Source organism: Protobothrops mucrosquamatus, unplaced genomic scaffold, assembly GCF_001527695.2.
Source record: "Protobothrops mucrosquamatus isolate PMUCROS unplaced genomic scaffold, P.Mucros_1.0 scaffold1642, whole genome shotgun sequence".
Taxonomy (NCBI): domain Eukaryota; kingdom Metazoa; phylum Chordata; class Lepidosauria; order Squamata; family Viperidae; genus Protobothrops; species Protobothrops mucrosquamatus.
Window position 1 is genome coordinate 70,171 of NW_015387801.1, and position 19,457 is coordinate 89,627.

Consider the following 19,457-nt stretch of genomic DNA (forward strand, 5'->3'; position numbering starts at 1 on the left):
TCGCAGGAGGGGCGAAACAATAGGGCTGCGAGGGTGTGTAGGCACACACCAACACACATATGTAAAATTAAAAAAAGAAAAAAAAGGGGGGGGGAAAGGAGTCACCTTCAAAATAAAAGAAATCCACACGGCCCCGAAAGGGATATCCCCAGGTCTTTTTTAGAGGTAAGCAAATAGCCACATTATCCCCCCAATAATAAATAAAAATTATCCCCCCAAAATAATAATAAAGCAGGGGGGTTGGACTAGATGACCTCCAAGGTCCCTTCCAACTTTATTATGATTATATTATTATTATTATATTATAAATTTTCCCACCTATGAAGGTGCCCTTGGTAAGGTAAAGCTATAATCTCAAAAGAGCTGTGCCAGATCAGAGTCACTTCAGACTGTGATATAGGTGGCAAAGAAATTTAATATAGGTAGTCCTCGGCTTACAACCGCTTGTTTAGTGACCGTTCGAAGTTACAACGGCACTGAAAAAAGTGACATGATCGTTTTTCGCGCTCACGGCCGCTGCAGCTTCCCCACGGTCACGTGATCGAAATTCGGACACTTGGCAACTGACTCATATTTACGACGGTCGCAGCGTCCCCGTGATCAGGCAATTTCCCTTTTGCGACTTTTTAACAAACAAAGCCAATGGGGGAAGCCAGATTTGCTTAACAGCCGTGTGACTCGCTTCACAACGGCAGTGTTTCGATTCACGACGGTGGCCGTAAAGGCCGTAAAACGGGGCCGAACTTGTTCAAACAAGCTGTCTTGCTTAGTGACAGAAACGTTGGGCTCCATTGCGGTCGTAAGTTGAGGACTACCCGTCAGGATAACAGTGAAATCAATCCCATAGCTGGCTTATTCAGCATTTTGAGGACAAAGGGTCAAAATCAGAAGCCCCGCTGAGGGAGATCGCAAGGGGGTGGTGAAAACCTATCCATATATTTTCTTAGGCAGATTCCAAAACCGACAATTGTGAAGCAAGTTCAGACACTGGATTTATTTGCTCCCAACAGGGCTCAAATTTTTGCCTTCTAAGAATCTACCTTTCCTGTTTTGACCCTGTCAAAATCATCTAATGATGGGAAAAAAGTCTCCCGAAATACAAGATACAGGTAGTCCTCGACTTACAACAGTTCGTTTAGTGACCGTTCCAAGTTACAACGGTACTGAAAAATGTGACGTACGACCGTTTTTCAACTCAGTTACAACCTTTGCAGCATCGCCTTGATCGTGGGATCAAAATTCAAATGCTCGGCAACTGGCTCGTACTTACGACGGTCGCTGTGTCGCTCACACGATCCCCTTTTGCGACCTTCTGACAAGCAAAGTCAAGGGGGGGCGGGGAGAAGCCAGATTCACTTAACAACCGGCTTACTAACTTATCAACCGCAAAGATTCACTGTGACCAGAAAGGTCGTAAAATGAGGCAAAACTCACTTAACAAATTGTCTCGCTTAACGACAGAAATTTTGGGCTCAACTGCGCTCGTAAGTCGAGGACTATCTGTATGACGTTTTGTCCATTCCCAACCCATAAAATATTTCAGTTTATGGAGAGAATGAGAGATGCCCAAATCTAATTTTTTACGCGTGTTTAGCCTGGCTGGCGGATTACATTAGTTCTGCCTCGATCCCGCTTAGTTTTTAGTCTTTTATGCTGAATTCCATTGTTCCCCAATTTCTACACCTTCCGATAATCCCGTTACTGCGTTCTGGCTTTGTTCTTTTTACTATTTAATTGGGAAGGTTTGGAAAAGAAAGAGGTCAGCTTGTTTTAAATATATATATATATATTTTAAATCTTCAGCACCCAAAGTACGAGGCCTGATATAAGTTGCCTGAGTTTGCTTCAAAACTGGGAGAAGTCAATTATCCCAATCAAAGACAATCAAATTGTCATGAATCTTCCTCACGGATAGATTGTGTAGTGCCGAAAATCACCCGATTTATGCTGGATTTGTTGTTTTCCTGCAGAGTCTACCTCTTTTGGGCGGGGAGAAGGTGCCTGTTATAGACTATATAATTTGAGGTAATTTTATAGACTGTATAATTTGAGGTATGAAATTCAACTTTCAATTCCTCTTCTGTAATTCAATTTATTTTGCCCCAGGTGATCACAGACTCATGCAGATGGGAAGATTCTCAAGGGCATCTATTCAATGGTAGGATCCACTAAAACTGTGTTTCTGAACCTCAGAATTTTTAAGCTGGGTAGACTTCAACATGGCTGGCTGGGGAATTCTGGGAGTTGAAGTCTAACCAGCTTAAAGATTCTGGGGTTCAGAAGCCTACAGCATCACTAAGGAAAGCATCCAGACACATCTATTTTATTGCTTGGCAAACTATCCTTGCCAAAATTTGGAGATGTTGAGCAAATGCTGAAGAAGGACCTCATTCTACATCCCATTTTTATTTGGAAAATGTGATTTTTCTCAAGGTGACAACTGAACCCAATCTCCTTGCCACAATGCTTTAGGAGTTCCTGTAAGTGAGACAGGCACCGACGCAAATGGTTTAAACCAGGAGTCTTCAAACATGGTCCTTTGATGACTTGTGGGTTTCAACTCCCAGAATTCCTCAGCCAGCAACGCGTTGCTGGCTGAGGAATTCTGGGAGTTGAAGTCCACAAGTCATGAAAGGGCCAAGTTTGAAGACCCCTGGTTTAAATCCATGCTTCTCACACTTGGCCCCTTTAAGACAAATAGATTTCAACACTCAGCCAGCCAGCTGAGGAATTCTGGGAGTTGAAGTCCATGGGTCATAAGATGGCTAAGTTTGAGAAACACTGGAGTCAATGAATGAATAGGCTAAACAAGAAGCATTAAACAAGCTAAAGCAGAGGTCTCCAACCATTCTGGGCTCAAGAGCTGGAGGGAAGGAGAGCAGCTTCAAAATTGGCGTGCGTGCACGCACACACACGGGGGCCACACACACTAGTGTGGCACTAGCAACCCCGTTTGTGCTGGTGCTGTACACATGCCCGAATGGCCGCGCACCCCTACTGTGGCTAGTGGCCCGTTCACACATGCGCAAACGGGCCACACAAACCACCCGGGCTAGCGCGCATGCACAAACGGGCTGCGGACACCCGCCGCGCGCTAGCATCCCCATTCGCGCCCGTGAACATGCGCAAACGCGGCCGAGGGTGCTAGCGCGAGTGTGTGGGGGAAATGCACGCCCACGCCTGTGCGCACCAGCCAGCCTTTTCCGCAGCCCGCTGGCCAAGAGCCCGCGGCCCGATCCTGGTCCACAGACCACAGGTTGGGGACCTCTGAGCTAAAGGATTAAACAAGGCTAAACAAGAAGCACTGAATAAGCTAAAGGGTTAAATGAGGCTAAACAAGAAACACTAAACAAGAAAGGTCTTTGGGGTAACCCTTTTACGTCCTCTGAGGAATGGATTTTAACTCTTAATTTGTGCCCACAAGAGAGCTGTCTGACATGGGTCTTTTTGCTACCCACAATCCTCAACTAGATCACCTTATCTAACCCTCACCAAGAAACTCACTAAAATAAGACCTACCAGATTCTGGGTGGTTTTGAAAACATATGAGTCCTCAACCCAGTAAATTCTACTTCCAGAAAAGGGGGGCAGACTTCCAACTTTTGCCAGCCTGATTCCCGGCGGAGGGGGGGGAAAGGGGTGTCTGTCCACTCACCCTTCTAAGCAATCCACTTCGGGACAGGTCAGATAAAAAACATGGACTGGGTTTTTTTTCCCTCTGGCTAAGCCAAAGGGCCAAGGGACTGCTCCACGCTATGACTTTTCGGGACTGTACCGTCTCGGCCAAGTTGCCACCCCACGCTGGCCTTGCTGTGGAGAGGATCCACAAGGAGTTTCCTTCACAATCCAGCCCAACCTGTGTGTGGATTCAAGGAGGCAGGTGCGCGTGTGGGTGTGTGTTAGCGTGCAGGCAGGCACTCGCATTTTCTGGACCAAGGGGTAAGGGGGATTAAGCAACGGGGATGGTTGTGTGCGTGCGCGCCCACACAGCCGTGGGCACTGCCCTCTTCTCACTGAGGCCGCCAAAAACCGGGCAGGTATCCAAAGGTGTGCAAATTAGGACAGGCCATTTTAAGTGGACTTTCCAGCGGGAACAGGTTGGGCTGTATATGTGGATTTGCCTGTGAATCAGCCAGTACTCACCTTTTGCACACTTCACACGTGTTAAAGGTTGACTGTCCAAGCCTCAACAACGGACCCTGACTGAGCTTTCATACCGAAGCAATAAGGATTTTTTTTTTAAATTTTATTTTAACCCTTTAGGTACCATAGACTTTGGAGACCTCAGCTTCAGGCCATTGTCTATTTAAAAAAGAACAAAAGAACCAATCCTACATCTCCTAAAACTTCTTTTTTTAATTATTTTTTTAAAAAAAGGTTTTTTTTACAGTCAAATTGCTCCATAGAGCAAGAGAGTTTTTGATCCTTTGGTGTCCTTCACCCATCGAACTAAGTCGGCGTTGAGGAGAGGAAGGATTTATCCAAAGGGGAAATAAAACGACTTCGCCAAAAAAAAAAAAAAAGCCGAATCTATGGGCAACGTTTTTTTTTTTCATCCCAATAATCCCGTTTTTTCCCCCTCCTAATCTCTGGGTTTTTTGGGACACGTTTTAGAGATTCTCTAGGCATCCAAGTCTACCGTCTATGGTACTTGAAGAGTTAAAAGACCGACTTATTTCAAGATCAAAAAAAAGAGAGAATACGTTACCTTTAGTTTAATGGATTTGTTTTTAACAAAAATCTTGGGGCTTTGATGCTTGGGAGGGGCCCACTTTAGTGGAGAAGTGCTGTGAAAAGACATGCCGTGCAGAGCAGAAAAAGGGGGCACCAGCCAAGCCAGGGATGGTTGCATGGAGGATTTGGGACCAGGGACATTTGCAAGCGGAGAGGGTGGATGGATGAGGGAAAAGGCTAAGCAGAGATGTGGTGTCAGGACACCTTGGAGGGAAGGAAAGGAAAAGGGCATATCTGCATAGAAGAGGTTCGAGATATGATGAGCAAGCTTGGGAGATGTCTCCTGGAGAAGATAGCCTAGGGTCTCCTGCTTGAGCAGGGGGCTGGATTAGAAGATCTCCAAGGTCCCTTCCAGCTCTGTTCTGTTCTATTCTATTCTATTCTATTCTATTCTATTCTATTCTATTCTATTCTATTCCATTCCATTCTATAATTCTATTCATTTTCTATTCTCTTTTATTCTATTCTATTCTGTATTCTATTCTATTCTATTCTGTATTCTATTCTATATTCTATCTATATTCTATTCTGTTCTATATTCTATTCTATTCTGTATTCTATTCTATTCTATATTCTATTCTCTTCTATTTTATTCTATATTCTATTCTATTCTATTCTGTATTCTATTCTATTCTATATTCTATTCTGTATTCTATTCTATTCTATATTCTATTCTATTCTGTTGAATTCATTTCCTATTCTATTCTATTCTATTCTATTCTATTCTATTCTATTCTATTCTATTCTATTCTATTCCATTCTATAATTCTATTCTATTTTCTATTCTCTTTTATTCTATTCTGTATTCTATTCTATTCTGTATTCTATTCTATTCTGTATTCTATTCTATATTCTATCTGTATTCTATTCTATTCTATATTCTATTCTATTCTATTCTGTATTCTATTCTATTCTATATTCTATTCTGTATTCTATTCTATTCTATATTCTATTCTATTCTATTCTATTCTATTCTGTTGAATTTATTTCCTATTCTATTCTATTCTATTCTATTCTATTCTATTCTATTCTATTCTATTCTATTCTATTCTATTCTATTCCATAATTCTATTCTTTTCTATTTTCTATTTTCTATTCTATTCTATTCTATTCCATTCCATTCCATTCCATTCCATCTGCTTGTTTGCCTCGGTTTCCGTCATCCCATAAAGATGATGAGATGCTTTATTTAAATTAAATCTACATATCAGTGATTGCATGACCTCTGTAGGTGTCATACGTTAAATAAATAAATAAATTAGAAGTCACGCCACACCGGCAAAATAATAATAACAACAATAATAATGATTTTTATGCACACAGCAGAAACATTCCTGTAAGATATGCACGCATACTTGAACACCCTGCATAAAATACATTTTGAAGTCATCTCTTCCAATATATTGTTTACTCAAGAGGGGGGCAATTTTCCCCTTGCAAACCTAGGGTCAAACTGCCTCATAATAGCCCGAGAAGTACATTTCGGCTCAGAGCAGGCCGAGAAACATCGACTTAAATGCAAAGGGAGATTTCTCTCCTCTCCCACCCCCTCCAATTTTCTGAAAACATCACTTCAACCTGCTGAATATTGGAAATCCTTGCAGATCTTAAGAGAAGAAGAGAACCTGGACAGGCTGAAAAATATGCAGATATGCCCTGGGAGCAAAGAGAAGAAAGAAGAGGAGGGAACAAATTGTGCTATTTTTTTTTTTGCAGTGAAAAAGTCTCCCCCCCCCCCCCACGTAGACAAAGCATCCGTGCATCAGACAGGCATGCCAGCCAAGGGAGAAAGAGAGAGAGAGAGAAAGAGGGAGAGAGAAAGAGAGAGAAAGGAAGGGAAACTCGCCGGGGATAGGCCAGGAGAACTGTATGAGATGAAGGGCTGCATTGGAGGAGAAAACAAGTTAAAGAAAGGAAGAAGGAGGAAGAGGAGGAGGAGGAGGAAAAGACCCAGAAGCCTGCCCGAGCTGGGAGGTCTGAACGCCGAAGGATGCCGCCAGGAACAGGGAAGAATTGGGCTCCTTCCTCCAGCAGCCAGTCAGGAAACAAAAGACAGGTTTTCAGGGGGTTACAAGACCACCGAGCAACCCCCACCCCTACCCCAGGTCTCTCCCCCCCCCAGGAAGCAGAGATGGTCTGAGCTAACTGATGGGAGAGAAAGAGAGAGAGAGAGAGAGAGAGAGGAAGGAAGGGAGGGAGGAAGAGAGTAAGAAAGGAAAGGGATGGGAAGGAAGGAAACAGACAGATCGGAAGGAAGGAAATGGGTGAGGAAGGTAGGAAGGAAGGAAATAGATGAGTGGCAAGGAGGGAAGGAAGGAAATGGATGGGAAGGAAGGAATAGATGGGTGGGAAGGAAGGAAATGGGTGGGGAAAGAAAGAAGGAAGGAAATAGATGGGTGTGAAGAAAGGAAGGAAATGAGTGGTGAAGGAAGGAAAGAAATAGATGGGTGAGAAAGAAGGAAGGAAGGAAGGAAGGAAGGAGATGGCTGGGAAAGGAAGGAAATAGATGGGTGTGAAGAAAGGAAGGAAAGAAATAGATGGGTGAGAAGGAAGGAAGGAAGGAGATGGATGGGAAAGGAAAGAAATAGATGGGTGTGAAGAAAGGAAGAAATAGATGGGTGAGAAGGAAGGAAGGAAGGAAGGAAGGAAGGAAATAGATGGGAAGGAAGGAAATAGATGGGTGTGAAGAAAGGAAGGAAAGAAATAGATGGGTGAGAAGGAAGGAAGGAAGGAAGGAAGGAGATGGATGGGAAAGGAAGGAAATAGATGGGTGTGAAGAAAGGAAGGAAAGAAATAGATGGGTGAGAAGGAAGGAAGGAAGGAGATGGATGGGAAAGGAAGGAAATGGATGGGAACGGAGGAAATAGATGGATGGGAAGGAAGGACAGAGGGAGGGAGGGAACGGATGGAAGAAAGGAAGAGAGGAAAGGAAGGGAGGGAGGGTGACTCTTGGCCCCAGACCTCAACCTAGGTTATTCCTGGTTTGGCTTTATTCCAAGACCCCTCTCAGGAAAGGCCGGGAGCGGGGAGGGGGCAGGGAAGTCAATCTCTCCACGGGGCCAATAAAAATTGAATGACCAGAGCCCAGAAAAGTCCTTAGCTTTTCCTCCCGGGTGAGCGGTCAGTGGGTCAAAGACCCTTTCCCTTTCACGGGGAAACCAAATAACACAATTTCACAGATACCCACAGCCATTTCCACCATGGCCTTTGTCTACCTTTCCTGCAAAACAACCACAACAAAATCCCAGCACACCCAATCAACCACGACCAACAAAAACGAAGCAAACGTCTGGTCAATTTCCAACTGCCTGTTTTTTTCCTTCCAATGCACCAGCCCTCCCGCCGTTGTGCCCCCGTTAAAAAGGACATTATTTCTCCCACCGCCCCTTTTCGTACTACAACAACAGAAACCCTGCATTATCCCTCCTCACACCATTGCAAAAACAATAAGTGTCTAGGAGACTCTGAAAAACCTGGCTGGATGTTGGCCACAGGATTTCAATTGCAGTCAGGAAGGATGCAAAGACAGAAAATGAATGAAGGGGCCCCCACTGGGCCCTGATTCCAGGTGAGTTCCCCTCCCCTCTGCCCCCCCAAAGCTAAGCAGCATCCTGCAAGGAATCCCCCATTCCTTGAGACCAGGTGGTCCTGTTCCCACTGTATGAAGAGGTGCTATAAAGTCCTTTTTTTTTAAACTTAGGGATGTCCTAACTTTCTTGGTCAAGGTAAAACCAGTTACACACCCCAACAGACCAAGAAGAGAATAATTGTGGCTCAGGGTTGAACTGTGGGGTCCTGGGTGCTGTCTGAGCTTGGTGGTTTTCTTGCAGACATCTCGTGACCCAACTAGGTAATGTCATCAGTGCTAGAAGGGAATGTGGGGTTTGAGGAGGAGGAGGACGACGATTGTGGGGTCCTTGGTGCTCTCTGAGGTGGGTGATTTTCTTGCAGACGTCTCATGACCCAACTAGGTAACATCATCAGTGCTAGAAGGGAATATGGGGTTGGAGGAGGAGGAGGAGGAGGAGGAGGAGGAGGAGAGGACTGTGGGGTCCTTGGTACTCTCAGAGCTTGGTTGCCTTCTTGCAGACATTTCATGACCCAACTAGGTAACATCATCAGTGCTAGAAGGGAGTGGGGTTTGGGGGAGGAGGAAGAGGAAGAGGAGGAGGAGGAGGATTGTGGGATCCTTGGTGCTGTCTGAGCTTGGTGGTTTTCTTGCAGACGTCTCATGACCCAACTAGGTAATGTCATCAGTGCTAGAAGGGAATATGGGGTCTGTGGAGGAGGAGGAGGAGGAGGAGGAGGAGGAAGGGGATTGTGGGGTCCTTGATGCTCTCTCTGAGCTTGGTTGCTTTCTTGCAGACGTTTCATGACCCAACAAGGTAACATCATCAGTGAGGTTTGCTCTCTGTTTCCATACAAGCAGCTTGCCCTGTCCGTGGTAAGAACCAAGCGGTTCCTGGTAGTTCCTTGATTAGACTGTCAGGCCAAGTCCCACGTATATAAACGGAGAGCAAACCCAACTCCTCTCTAACACGGATGATGTTACCTAGGTGGGTCATGAAACGTCTGCAAGAAAGCCACCCAGCTCAGGGAACCCCAAAGACCCCAGACCGCCATTAAATTCACCTCAAGGACGTGAGGCGTTTGACCTCACCCTGACACCCGAATTACACCTGCAGGTTCAGACCACTCTTTCCAAACCGGGTCCCCTCCAGACGCTTTGGACCGCGACCCCCATCAGCCCGAACCAGGCTGTTGGGAGAACTGCTGCGTGCAAGGAACCACCGTGGTGGCGACTGATCTACAGCCACAATGTGTGCAGAAGGGACAAATTGTGTACGTTGGGAATGGCAGTGGGGAGGCGAGAGAAGGCAGAGAAAATAAAACAAGAGCCGGGAAAAGAAATAACAAGGAAAAAAAAAGGCAGATGAAGCTATCGGTAACCTTTGGATGGGCAGCGGTCCTATTTCGAGGGAGGACAAAATGCATGTCCTTGGGGTTCCTCCTTCCACACACACCCCTAGCCCCCCACCCAGTCTGGTCACAGCTACCCCAACCCTGTGGCCGTGTTCAATACAGTAAAGATCAGAGAAGACAGAAATAGGAAGAACAGCCACAGCCATTCATGCTGTTGGGGGGGGAACAAAAAAAAGAAGAAGAACGAACGGAAAGAGAAAGAAAGAAAGAAAGAAAGAAAGAAAGAAAGAAAGAAAGAAAGAAAGAAAGAAAGAAAGAAAGAAAGAACCAAAAGGAAGAAAGAAAGGAAAAACAATAAAGAAAACCACCTCATTCTTTCTTTTTTTTTCTTTTTAAAGCAAAGTTTCATATTTTATTGCCAGCCAGGATTGGCAATAAACAGTGAAGGGAGACAATCCATTAAACTAAATCCAGCACTAGATAAAGCACCTATGGTGGCGTGATTGTGTCCCCCCCCCCGTGCCCTCCATCATACTTTCTTTTTTTGGGGGGGGGGAAGACGAAATGCTGTGAGAGTGAATTATGGGAAAGGGAAGAGGAAGGAGCAAGGGGGAATGGTGTCTCTCAAAAATACAGCCGTGAAGTCATCCGTAGCCCTTGGCGTGTGTTTTCCTCCTGTTCCGTCCAAACCTTGACCCACAGCATTTTGATGCTCGCAAACCGACATCCCTTTGTGGCAGGAAGCCCACCCCCTGCCCGTCATCCTGGTTACCGAACTTTCCATTTAAGGGAGTCACGCTTTCTCACCCAGGATGGTGCCATGTTTTCAGGTGAGGTAAGGGGGCCGCCTTACGAGAGAGAGTCAACAGGCTAAGAGCTTCTTCTCGCCCACCGTGCACCCCTCGAAACACAGCCCGACGACATTTGTGTCCTGTTGACTAAACCAGGCCCAGCCACACGGAGAGAGTCTCCCGCCCTCCTCTCTTTCGTACCCAGAAAATAATTCCCAGGATGAGAAAAAATAGCTCCTTGCTTAACTCCTACGGGGCAAAAGCCACATGAGGTGGACAGCGTCCAGTTCGGCTTGCCCTGAAGCCCCACGCTGGGCACCATTCCACACCTGGACCCCCAGCCGTTGTGTCTCCTGCCTGACCGTGATCCCTTCAGAGAATTCTGGGTAAGAAAAGGGACACCTACTAGACTGCAGCGTGCGCTCCCTGACCTCCGATGTCGGGGCTCCGAGGCCCAAAGCTGAGCGAGCCGCCAGCTGGAAGACATACTCCGTGTTGGGGTTGAGTTCTTTCACCAGGAAGGAAGTCACGGGGTCAAAGGTCTTCAGAAACTGCAGGGCGGCCGCGGGTGCGAGCGTTGGCAACCCAAACAAGCAACAGAAACAAAGGACACACAGGTATGAACGGGGCACGGTCGCTCCGGATTTCCTGCCACGGATTCCCGCTCCACCCCCCCAAAACCGGACTCACCTCCGGGGTTCCTGGCTTGTTGCTGATCTCCTTGTAAAGGAGTTCGTACTTCAGAATAATGTCCTGGCGGGGGGGACTCCAGGTCAGTAAAATGGTGCTCTCGCTCTTTGCCTCCGCTCGGAAATTCATCGGCTGCCCCGGAACTAGTGAAGGAAGGTAAGGCAGGTGAGGGATGGGAACGCAGAAAGGTTGCGTGTGAGAATTTGGTGAGGAGGAGACAGAAGACAACTGTCAACGCTTGGTAACATCAGATGTTCTTGCTTTGACAACATATGGAGATGCAGCCATTTTCCTTCTTATGTTTTACTCTTAGAATTAGAGTTGGAATTAGATGATACTGGGGGGGGGGAGGAGGAATGTGTATGGGAGTTAGTTAGACATAACAATATTGTAATAGTGTGAGAACCAAGGTTTTTTGAAATAAGAGATGATAAGAAATGGCGGGTTGGAGAAACAGGAGGGAAAGCCTGCATTTCAAACTAATTGGAGAATGTGATTTATGACTATTAATTAGAGGAGGGAATTGTGCTTTGATACTATGTGCTGGGGGAAAGGGATTCAGATTTTGGCTTTGCTATGAACATGCGGATGCTAGATTCTTTAAGGTAAACAATGCCTCGAAGTGCTTTGAAGAGTTTCATCTGTCAGAACCAGGACAACAACTGGATAAATGGGTAGTCCTTGACTTACGACCCAAATTGAGCCCAACATTTCTATTGCTAAGCAAGGCAATGGTTAAGCGAGTCGTTGCCTATGCTGATTTTATGACTTTTTTTTTGGACCTTGGTTGGTAAACGAATCAATGCATTTGTTAAGTGAATCGTGCGGTTGTTAAGTGAATCCAGCTTTTTGCATCGACTTTGCCTGTCCGTCAGAGGCCCTCTGGGAAAGTTGTGAATGGTGATCATGTGATCCCAGGACATCGCAACGGTTGTAAGTACATGTGGGTTACCTAGTGTCTGAATTCTGATCACATGACCATGGGGATGCTGCAATGGTTGTAAGTCTGAGGATTGGTTGTAAATCACTGTTTTCCTCTGTGGCCTTCCCAGCTGGCTTCCAACAAGCAAATCAATGGGGGAAGCCGGATTCACTTAACGAGCATGTGATTGCGATGACTCTCTTGGACGATTCCCCAGATACCTCCTTAGATGGCAGCTCGGGGAAGGATGAGCCAATTCCTGGCACATCAGGAACCGAGTTGATCGATGGCTCTGAACGGCCGTCTGGAAGGGATTTGGCTGAGGATCCAGCTGGGGAAAGCTAGCAGTGGCTGGCGGCCAGCGAAGAGGAGGAGGAGGCACTGCCTTCTGCACCTGATCCGAGAACACGCAGGGCAGAGAAAAGGCAGGAGCAGTGGAGGTCAGCCAGACTACTCGAGAGGCGAGGGCCTTGCCCATCTTGATGGGCTGCACTGGAAAGCTGGCTATTTGTCACAGCGGACAGATGGAGGGGTTACTGAGAAGAACGTGTTTGTTTTCTAGCTGTGTGTTTTCTAGTCGTCGTGATTCCGGCCTCACTCTGGATTGACACGGTGTTTGGAACTGACTCGTGCCTTGGAAACACTGGACTTTTCTTGCCTCCCTTATGTGTGGGTTTAAGTTTGTCTGGTGGAGTTATTGTGTTTGAGCAACTTTCAAGGGCTTTGTGGACTCTTTTGCCATTGCTCTGTGGACTAACCTTGGTTTGCTCATGGCTGGACTTAATCTGGGACAGTTCTGAGGTTTTGGTGAAGGGAACAGCTGGGGAATATTAATAAACTCACTAAACCACAGTTATGTGTGTGTCTGTGTGTGTGTGAGAGAGAGTAAGGGACAGCACAGTGATTCACTTAAAAACTGCAGTGCTTTGCTTAACAAGCGGGGTAAAAGAGGTTGTAAAATCTTGTGTGACCTGCTGAACAACTGCCTTGCTTAAGAATGAAAACTTTAGTCCCAATTGTGGTCTTAAGTCAAGGACTACCTGCATGTAGTTTACATGAACCCAATTTGCCATCTCTTTTCTTCCGCCAAATCCATGCAGGATTTGGGGGAAGAAAAGAAAAGAAACAAAGAAGAGAAGAGAAGAGAAGAGAAGAGAAGAGAAGAGAAGAGAAGAGAAGAGAAGAGAAGAGAAGAGAAAAAACTCATGCACGGTCTTTTCTTCTTAGCCCTCTTTTTTTGCAGGATCTCAATTCCATCCAATTGCAAAGTTCTCAATTTTATTTCTTTATCATGTTATTTATTTATTATGTTTATATGCTGCCCCTTTTTCACTAAGGTGAATCTCCCTCTCCCTCTCGACCCATTTACTCTCCCTTCAAATCTATGTTGCACAATTCAACCCTTGTCAATATACTGGCTTTATACTAATTATTCCTGGTCACATACAAGCCAGCTTCAGTCATAACAGAACAACAGAGTTGGGAGGGACCTTGGAGGTCTTCTAGTCCAACCCCCTGCTCAAGCAGAAAGCCCTATATTCAGGGGTAGGCAACTTTGGCTCTTTTATGACTCGTGGACTTCAACTCCCAGAATTCCTGAGCCAGCATGGCTCAGCATGGAAACCTCTCCATTTCTCCTCAGCATGGCTGGCTCAGGAACTCTGGGAATTGAAGTCCACCAGTCATAAAAGAGCCAAGGTTGCCAGGAATTCTGGGAGTTGAAGTCCACGCGGCATAAAAGAGCCAAGGTTGCTTACCCCTGCCCTATACCATTCCAGACAAATGGATTCATTCATATTCCATTCATTCCTGCTTCCATCTCTTCTTGACTGACAGAAACTACGGCGTTCAATTTTTTATAGTTAAAATTAATACAATGGCCAACTAAATCTATCACAATACAAAAGCACTCTTAAATAGCAAGCTAGACACTCATTAAAACTAGTTTATGGGTTGCTGAGCAGTGAAGTGGTTCTGAAGCCCTTTGGGAGAATCAAATGAAGTGCCGTAGCACAGAGACCCCCAACCTTTTGATCACCAGGGACCGGTTCCGTGGAGAGAGGTTTTTCTGCAGACCGGAGGGTGCGTGGTTTTGTGTGCTGCCTGCATCCCGTAGATGGGGCTTTGCTTGTTTGTGCGGACCGATTGCTGGCATGCTGCAGCCCGGTACCGGTCCACGGACCGGAGGTTGGGGACCCCTGCCCTAGCAAGTTAGTTATTTATAAACATATCTTGCCTTTATAAATAACTCCAGCCTGTGAACACACACAATACTACTTCCTTCTCCTATTTTCTCCACAACAACAACCATCAGGTGGGTTGGCCTGACAGAGAGTGAAACCCCTTGTCACCCAGTTGACTTTCAGGCCTTAGGCAGGACTAGAACTCACTGTCACCTAATTATTGGCCCAAAGTCACCCAGCCAGCTTTCTTGCCTAAGGCGGGACTAGAACTCACCATCTCCTGGTGATTGGCCCAAAGTCACCCAGTTGATTTTCATGCCTTAGGAAGGACTAGAACTTACTGTCGCCTAATTATTGGCCCAAAGTCACCCAGCCAGCTTTCTTGTCTAAAGCGGGACTAGAACTCACCATCTCCTGGTGATTGGCCCAAAGTCACCCAGCCGGCTTTCATGCCTAAGGCAGGACTAGAACTCACCATCTCCTGGTGATTGGCCCAAAGTCACCCAGTCAATTTTCATGCCTTAGGTAGGACTAGAACTCACTGTCGCCTAATTATTGGCCCAAAGTCACCCAGCCAGCTTTCTTGCCTAAGGCGGGACTAGAACTCACCATCTCCTGGTGATTGGTCCAAAGTCACCCAGCCGGCTTTCATGCCTAATGCAGGACTAGAACTCACCATCTCCTGGTGATTGGCCCAAAGTCACCCAGCCGGCTTTCATGCCTAAGGCAGGACTAGAACTCACCATCTCCTGGTGATTGGCCCAAAGTCACCCAGTCGACTTTCATGCCTTAGGCGGGACTAGAACTCCCTGCCGCCTAGTTATTGACCTAAAACCACCCAGCCACCTTTCATTCCTAAGACAGAACTAGAACTCAGTCTCCTAGCCCAGCACCTTGACCACTAGACCAAACAATGTCTCACCTCCTTGTTGGGTTTTCACTTGGATGGGATCCGAGAGCGGGCCGTCCCCCACCGACGTAAACGCCAAGACTCGCACGGTGTAGGTCTCGTGCTCCAGAAGGCTCCCAACGGTGGTCAAGAGGCTATCATCCACGTTGTGTTTCTGCCAGTTGCTGACTGGCTGGTCGGGCTCCATGGTGTAATACACCCGGTAGCCCCGGATCTGACCGTTCGGTTCCACCGGTTCCTCCCACTGGATGATCATGGTCGAAGCGCTCAACATCCGGCCCTGAACATTTCGAGGGGCGCTGGCGGGGGCCTGCTCCCCCGTACGGGTCACAACGGAATCGCTGTGAGGGCCCTGCCCAATTGTGTTCACCGCCGACACCCAGATCTCATACTCTGAGTTGGGACTAAGCCCCCCAATGCTGTAGCGGGTGGTGGTGATGTCCTCCTTGATCTGATATGGCCCGTCCTGACTCTTTGACTTATACTCGATCACGTAATAGGAGACGGGGTCCGGATTTCCGGAGTCCCAGGTTATGGTGATGCTGGTGGCCGTGGTCTCGGTGACAACAGGAGTACCTGGAGCTTTGGGAAAGGCTGAGAAAATGGGAAGAATTGATGAAAAGAACACAATCGTGCCCACTGTATGCATAATGTTTTACCTAACTGGCAAGCGAGAGTGCCCGGCGTGCGGCGTAGGGGGTAGCATTTACTGAAGAAGAGTGATTGAAACATTCCCAGCCTAGTTAGGTGGATTTTCCTTAACCAACATCATCAATCTGGAAAGTGTTCAGCTCAACAGCTGGCATCATTAATGTGTGCCCAGTGCTAAAAAAAGTGGCCGCTTGCTTGCAAATATGGGTAGTCCTCACCTCAACGTATGACCACAATTGTGCCCAAAATGTTTAAGGTGTCAACGCTGCTAGCATCGGATGTTTTTGCATTGACAACAGATGGAAATGTAGCTATCTTTTACCTTTTGCTTTTAGAGTTAGATGATGCTGGGAGGGGGGACGTGAACGAGAGTCCAGCTAGACATAACAACACTAGACCTAGCGTGAGAATCAAGGTTATTGTAACCAGAGCTGATAAGGAATTGGGGGCTGGAGAACTGGAAAGGAAGCCCGTACTTCAAGCTAATTGGGGAATGTGATTTATGACTGTTAATTGGAGGAGGGAATTGTTCTTTGATTCTATGTGCTCAGGGGAGGGGAATTCAATTTTTGGCTTCGATTATGCAGTGCCGATATTATGCTACTCGAATAAAAGATTCTTTAAGGTAAACAATGCCTCGAAGTGCTTTCGAAGAGTTTCATCTGTCGGAACCATGACATAAGGCTAAGCCAAGATATTTGATAAGTGAGTTTGGTCCTGTTTTATGTCACAGTTGTTAAGGCAGTCGCTGCAGTTGTTAAGGGAGTAACACGCTGGGCAACTGGGTTCATATTTACGACCGTTGCAATGTCCTGGGGTCCCTTTTGTGCCCTTCTGACAAGCAGTCAATGGGGAAGCCAGATCGACTTAACAATTGTGTTACTAGCTTAATAACTTCAGTGATTCACTTAACAACCGGGGCAAGAAAGATTGTAAAGTGGGACAAAACTCACTTCACAACTGTCTCGCACAGCAACAGAAATTCTGGGCTCCATTTTTGGTCATAAATTGAGACTGCCTGTATTTGTTTGCAAACCTATGCAGTCACTTAATGATTGTATCTTTGAGTGCCAGGACAACAGCGGTTGAGCAAGGCAATCACTTGGGTTGCCTTACTTAACAACCGCAATGACGTACGTCTGTAATGGGACAGCTCTGGAGCCTCTTTCCCTTCCATCAATCCTTCACCCCATTGCCAAGTTCTATAGTTTTCCTATCAATATAAGGGCAGGGGTAGGCCACCTTGGCTCTTTTATGACTGGTGGACTTCAACTCCCAGAATTCCTGAGCCAGCATGGCTCAGTCAGCTTGGAAACCTCTCCCTTTCCCCTCAGCGTGGCTGGCTCAGGAATTCTGGGAGTTGAAGTCCACGAGTCATAAAAGAGCCAAGGTTGCCTACCCCTGCCCTAAGGAAACAAAGTCATAAGATACTTCACCAGATTGCCAACTTGGCATCGTGAATGTGTAGATTCCAAATTAAATTCATTAAATGGCTAAAAATAGACATGGAAATGCATGCTAAACCTCTGGTGGAAATGGCATTAAATTTATGATCTCAAGAACTATCATATGGTCTTTCCTTTATGCCTGCCTGCTAAAGTGGTAGTAGATGGATCAAAGTCAGGGGTAGTCAAGCTTGGCTCTTTTATGACTCGTGGACTTCAACTCCCAGAATTCCTGAGCCAGCCACGCTGAGGGGACAGGGAGAAGTTTCCAAGCTGAGCCATGCCGGCTCAGGAATTCTGGGAGTTGAAGTCCACGAGTCATAAAAGAGCCGAGGTTGCCTACCCCTGATCTAAGGGTAATCCTCTACTTATGACTATAATGGAGCCTGCATATTGCAGTCGTAAGTCACGAGAGTCATATTCCAACCTTTTTTTAGTGATGGGCGTAAAACAAATGCCATGGCGGTAAAGTGACCCCCACGGTTGTTAAGCAAATGTTGACGTCGTTAAGCGAAACCACGATTCGCCGTGAGCTCGGTTTTGCCGACCAGCAGAATTAACCGTGTTTGGCAAAATTGCCATCCTGTGATGACAATTCCCATGAAGGCAGCTACCTCGCTGAACATCCGAAGGGTCTGACAGTCGGGATTTTGGAAGCAAGTCGTGAGTAGCCCCAAGGTAGGTCTGTCATAGCTTAGAACGGTCGCTAAGCTAAGCGACCGGTTGTAAATCAAGGGTCACCTGTATAGATTTTATTCCTTTGTTCTTGCTGCCTCTTGCATCAGATGAAAGCTCTCTGCTTTCGACCATCTTGCAAGCATCCGTGATGTTCTAGATCAGTCTTGTGCCCTTTAAGATGGGTGGACTTCAACTCCCAGAATTCCCCAGCCAGTCGAACTCCACCCATCTTAATGGGCCCACGGTTGAGAAAGACTGTTCTAGATTGTCAACTAATGCGGGATCATCTTAGCCTTTGAAATGACCCAATTATTCCCTTTGTTTTTCTCTTTGACCATTCCCAAAAATACAGATGTTATCGCACCTCTGTTTTCCTTCAGGTCAACGCACAAATTACATCCAGATTAGCTGCACCAGGGCAGGGGAGATGCCCATTGCTGTTTTACTCTGTAAAAACGCTCCTCATGCTCTTATTACAGAATCACACTGGGGGAAGGGACCTCGGAGGTCTTCTAGTCCAACCCGCAAAGACACAGTGGCATGCCCGAAGAGCCCACAAACTGGCCACAAAACCTAGGCAAAAGTACACGGGAGGCAGGCATGCTTCTCCAGGACGTGAACGCACGAAGCAAAGGGGACATGCGGAGGTTGCATCTTGGACCTTGCTTGCAAACAACATGGCGGTGTGGGGTGTCGTGCAGCCCCCTCCCCCAGGGAACATTGGAGGGCAATCCGGGACACATGCACAGGCTGATGTCACATCATGCAACAACGTTCTTCTCATGCACAGTTCTGACTCTACGTAGGAGCCCGGAGTCAGAAATCACAATCCCCCCAGGAAAATGCAGAGGCAAGTCATGTGATCCATTTCAGATATTTTGCAGAACAGGTAGTCCTCGACTTACGACCATTCACTGGAAGTTACAACGGCGCTGAAAGAAAGGTTGGCTTACGGCTGCTTCTTACACTTACAACCGCTGAATTGTCCCCCTGGTTACGTGATCCAAATTCAGGCGCTTGGCAACTGGCAAGTATTTACGACAGCTGGAGCCCCCTGGGGTCCTGTGGCTGCCATTTGAAACCTTTGCAACAAGCAAAGTCAAGGGGGGGGGAATATCCAGATTCGCTTTATGACCACATGATTCATTTAACGACGGCAGGGGTTCGCTTAAGAATCGTGGCAAAAAAGCCCGTAAAATCGGGTACGATTCGCTGAACATCTGCCTTGCTCAGCCACAGAAGTGCCGGGCCCGCTCGTCGTAAGTGGAGGACTATCTGCAGAACGTCCGCGAGCAGCAATCCACATAGCCAAAGGCGAGACATGGTCCACGTTGCAGTCCCAAACAATTTGACTGTGTGTCCCGTCCCCCCCCAGAATCCTAAATAAATAGGATTCCCACTTGCAACTTCAACGCATTCCGATTTTGGTTCTGCCGACCAGCGGAAGGGACAGGACGGGATCAAGCAGAGGAAACGGGAAGAAAATGGCAGACATGCACATGTAGACAGGGGATCTAGGTTAGGGAGAGA

General features: G+C 46.7%; 1 protein-coding gene across 1 annotated transcript in view; it reads right to left on the bottom strand.

Moving 5' to 3' along the window:
• LOC107293530 (receptor-type tyrosine-protein phosphatase S-like) overlaps positions 1-19,457 on the bottom strand; it is a gene marked incomplete at both ends in the record, with an annotated part of 117,587 nt that overhangs the window by 64,804 nt on the left and 33,326 nt on the right. Inside the window, 3 exons of the mRNA XM_029285415.1 lie at positions 10,855-10,999; positions 11,139-11,281; positions 15,166-15,747. Coding sequence (XP_029141248.1) covers positions 10,855-10,999; positions 11,139-11,281; positions 15,166-15,747 — 870 coding nt within the window. The remainder of the gene's footprint in view (positions 1-10,854; positions 11,000-11,138; positions 11,282-15,165; positions 15,748-19,457) is intronic.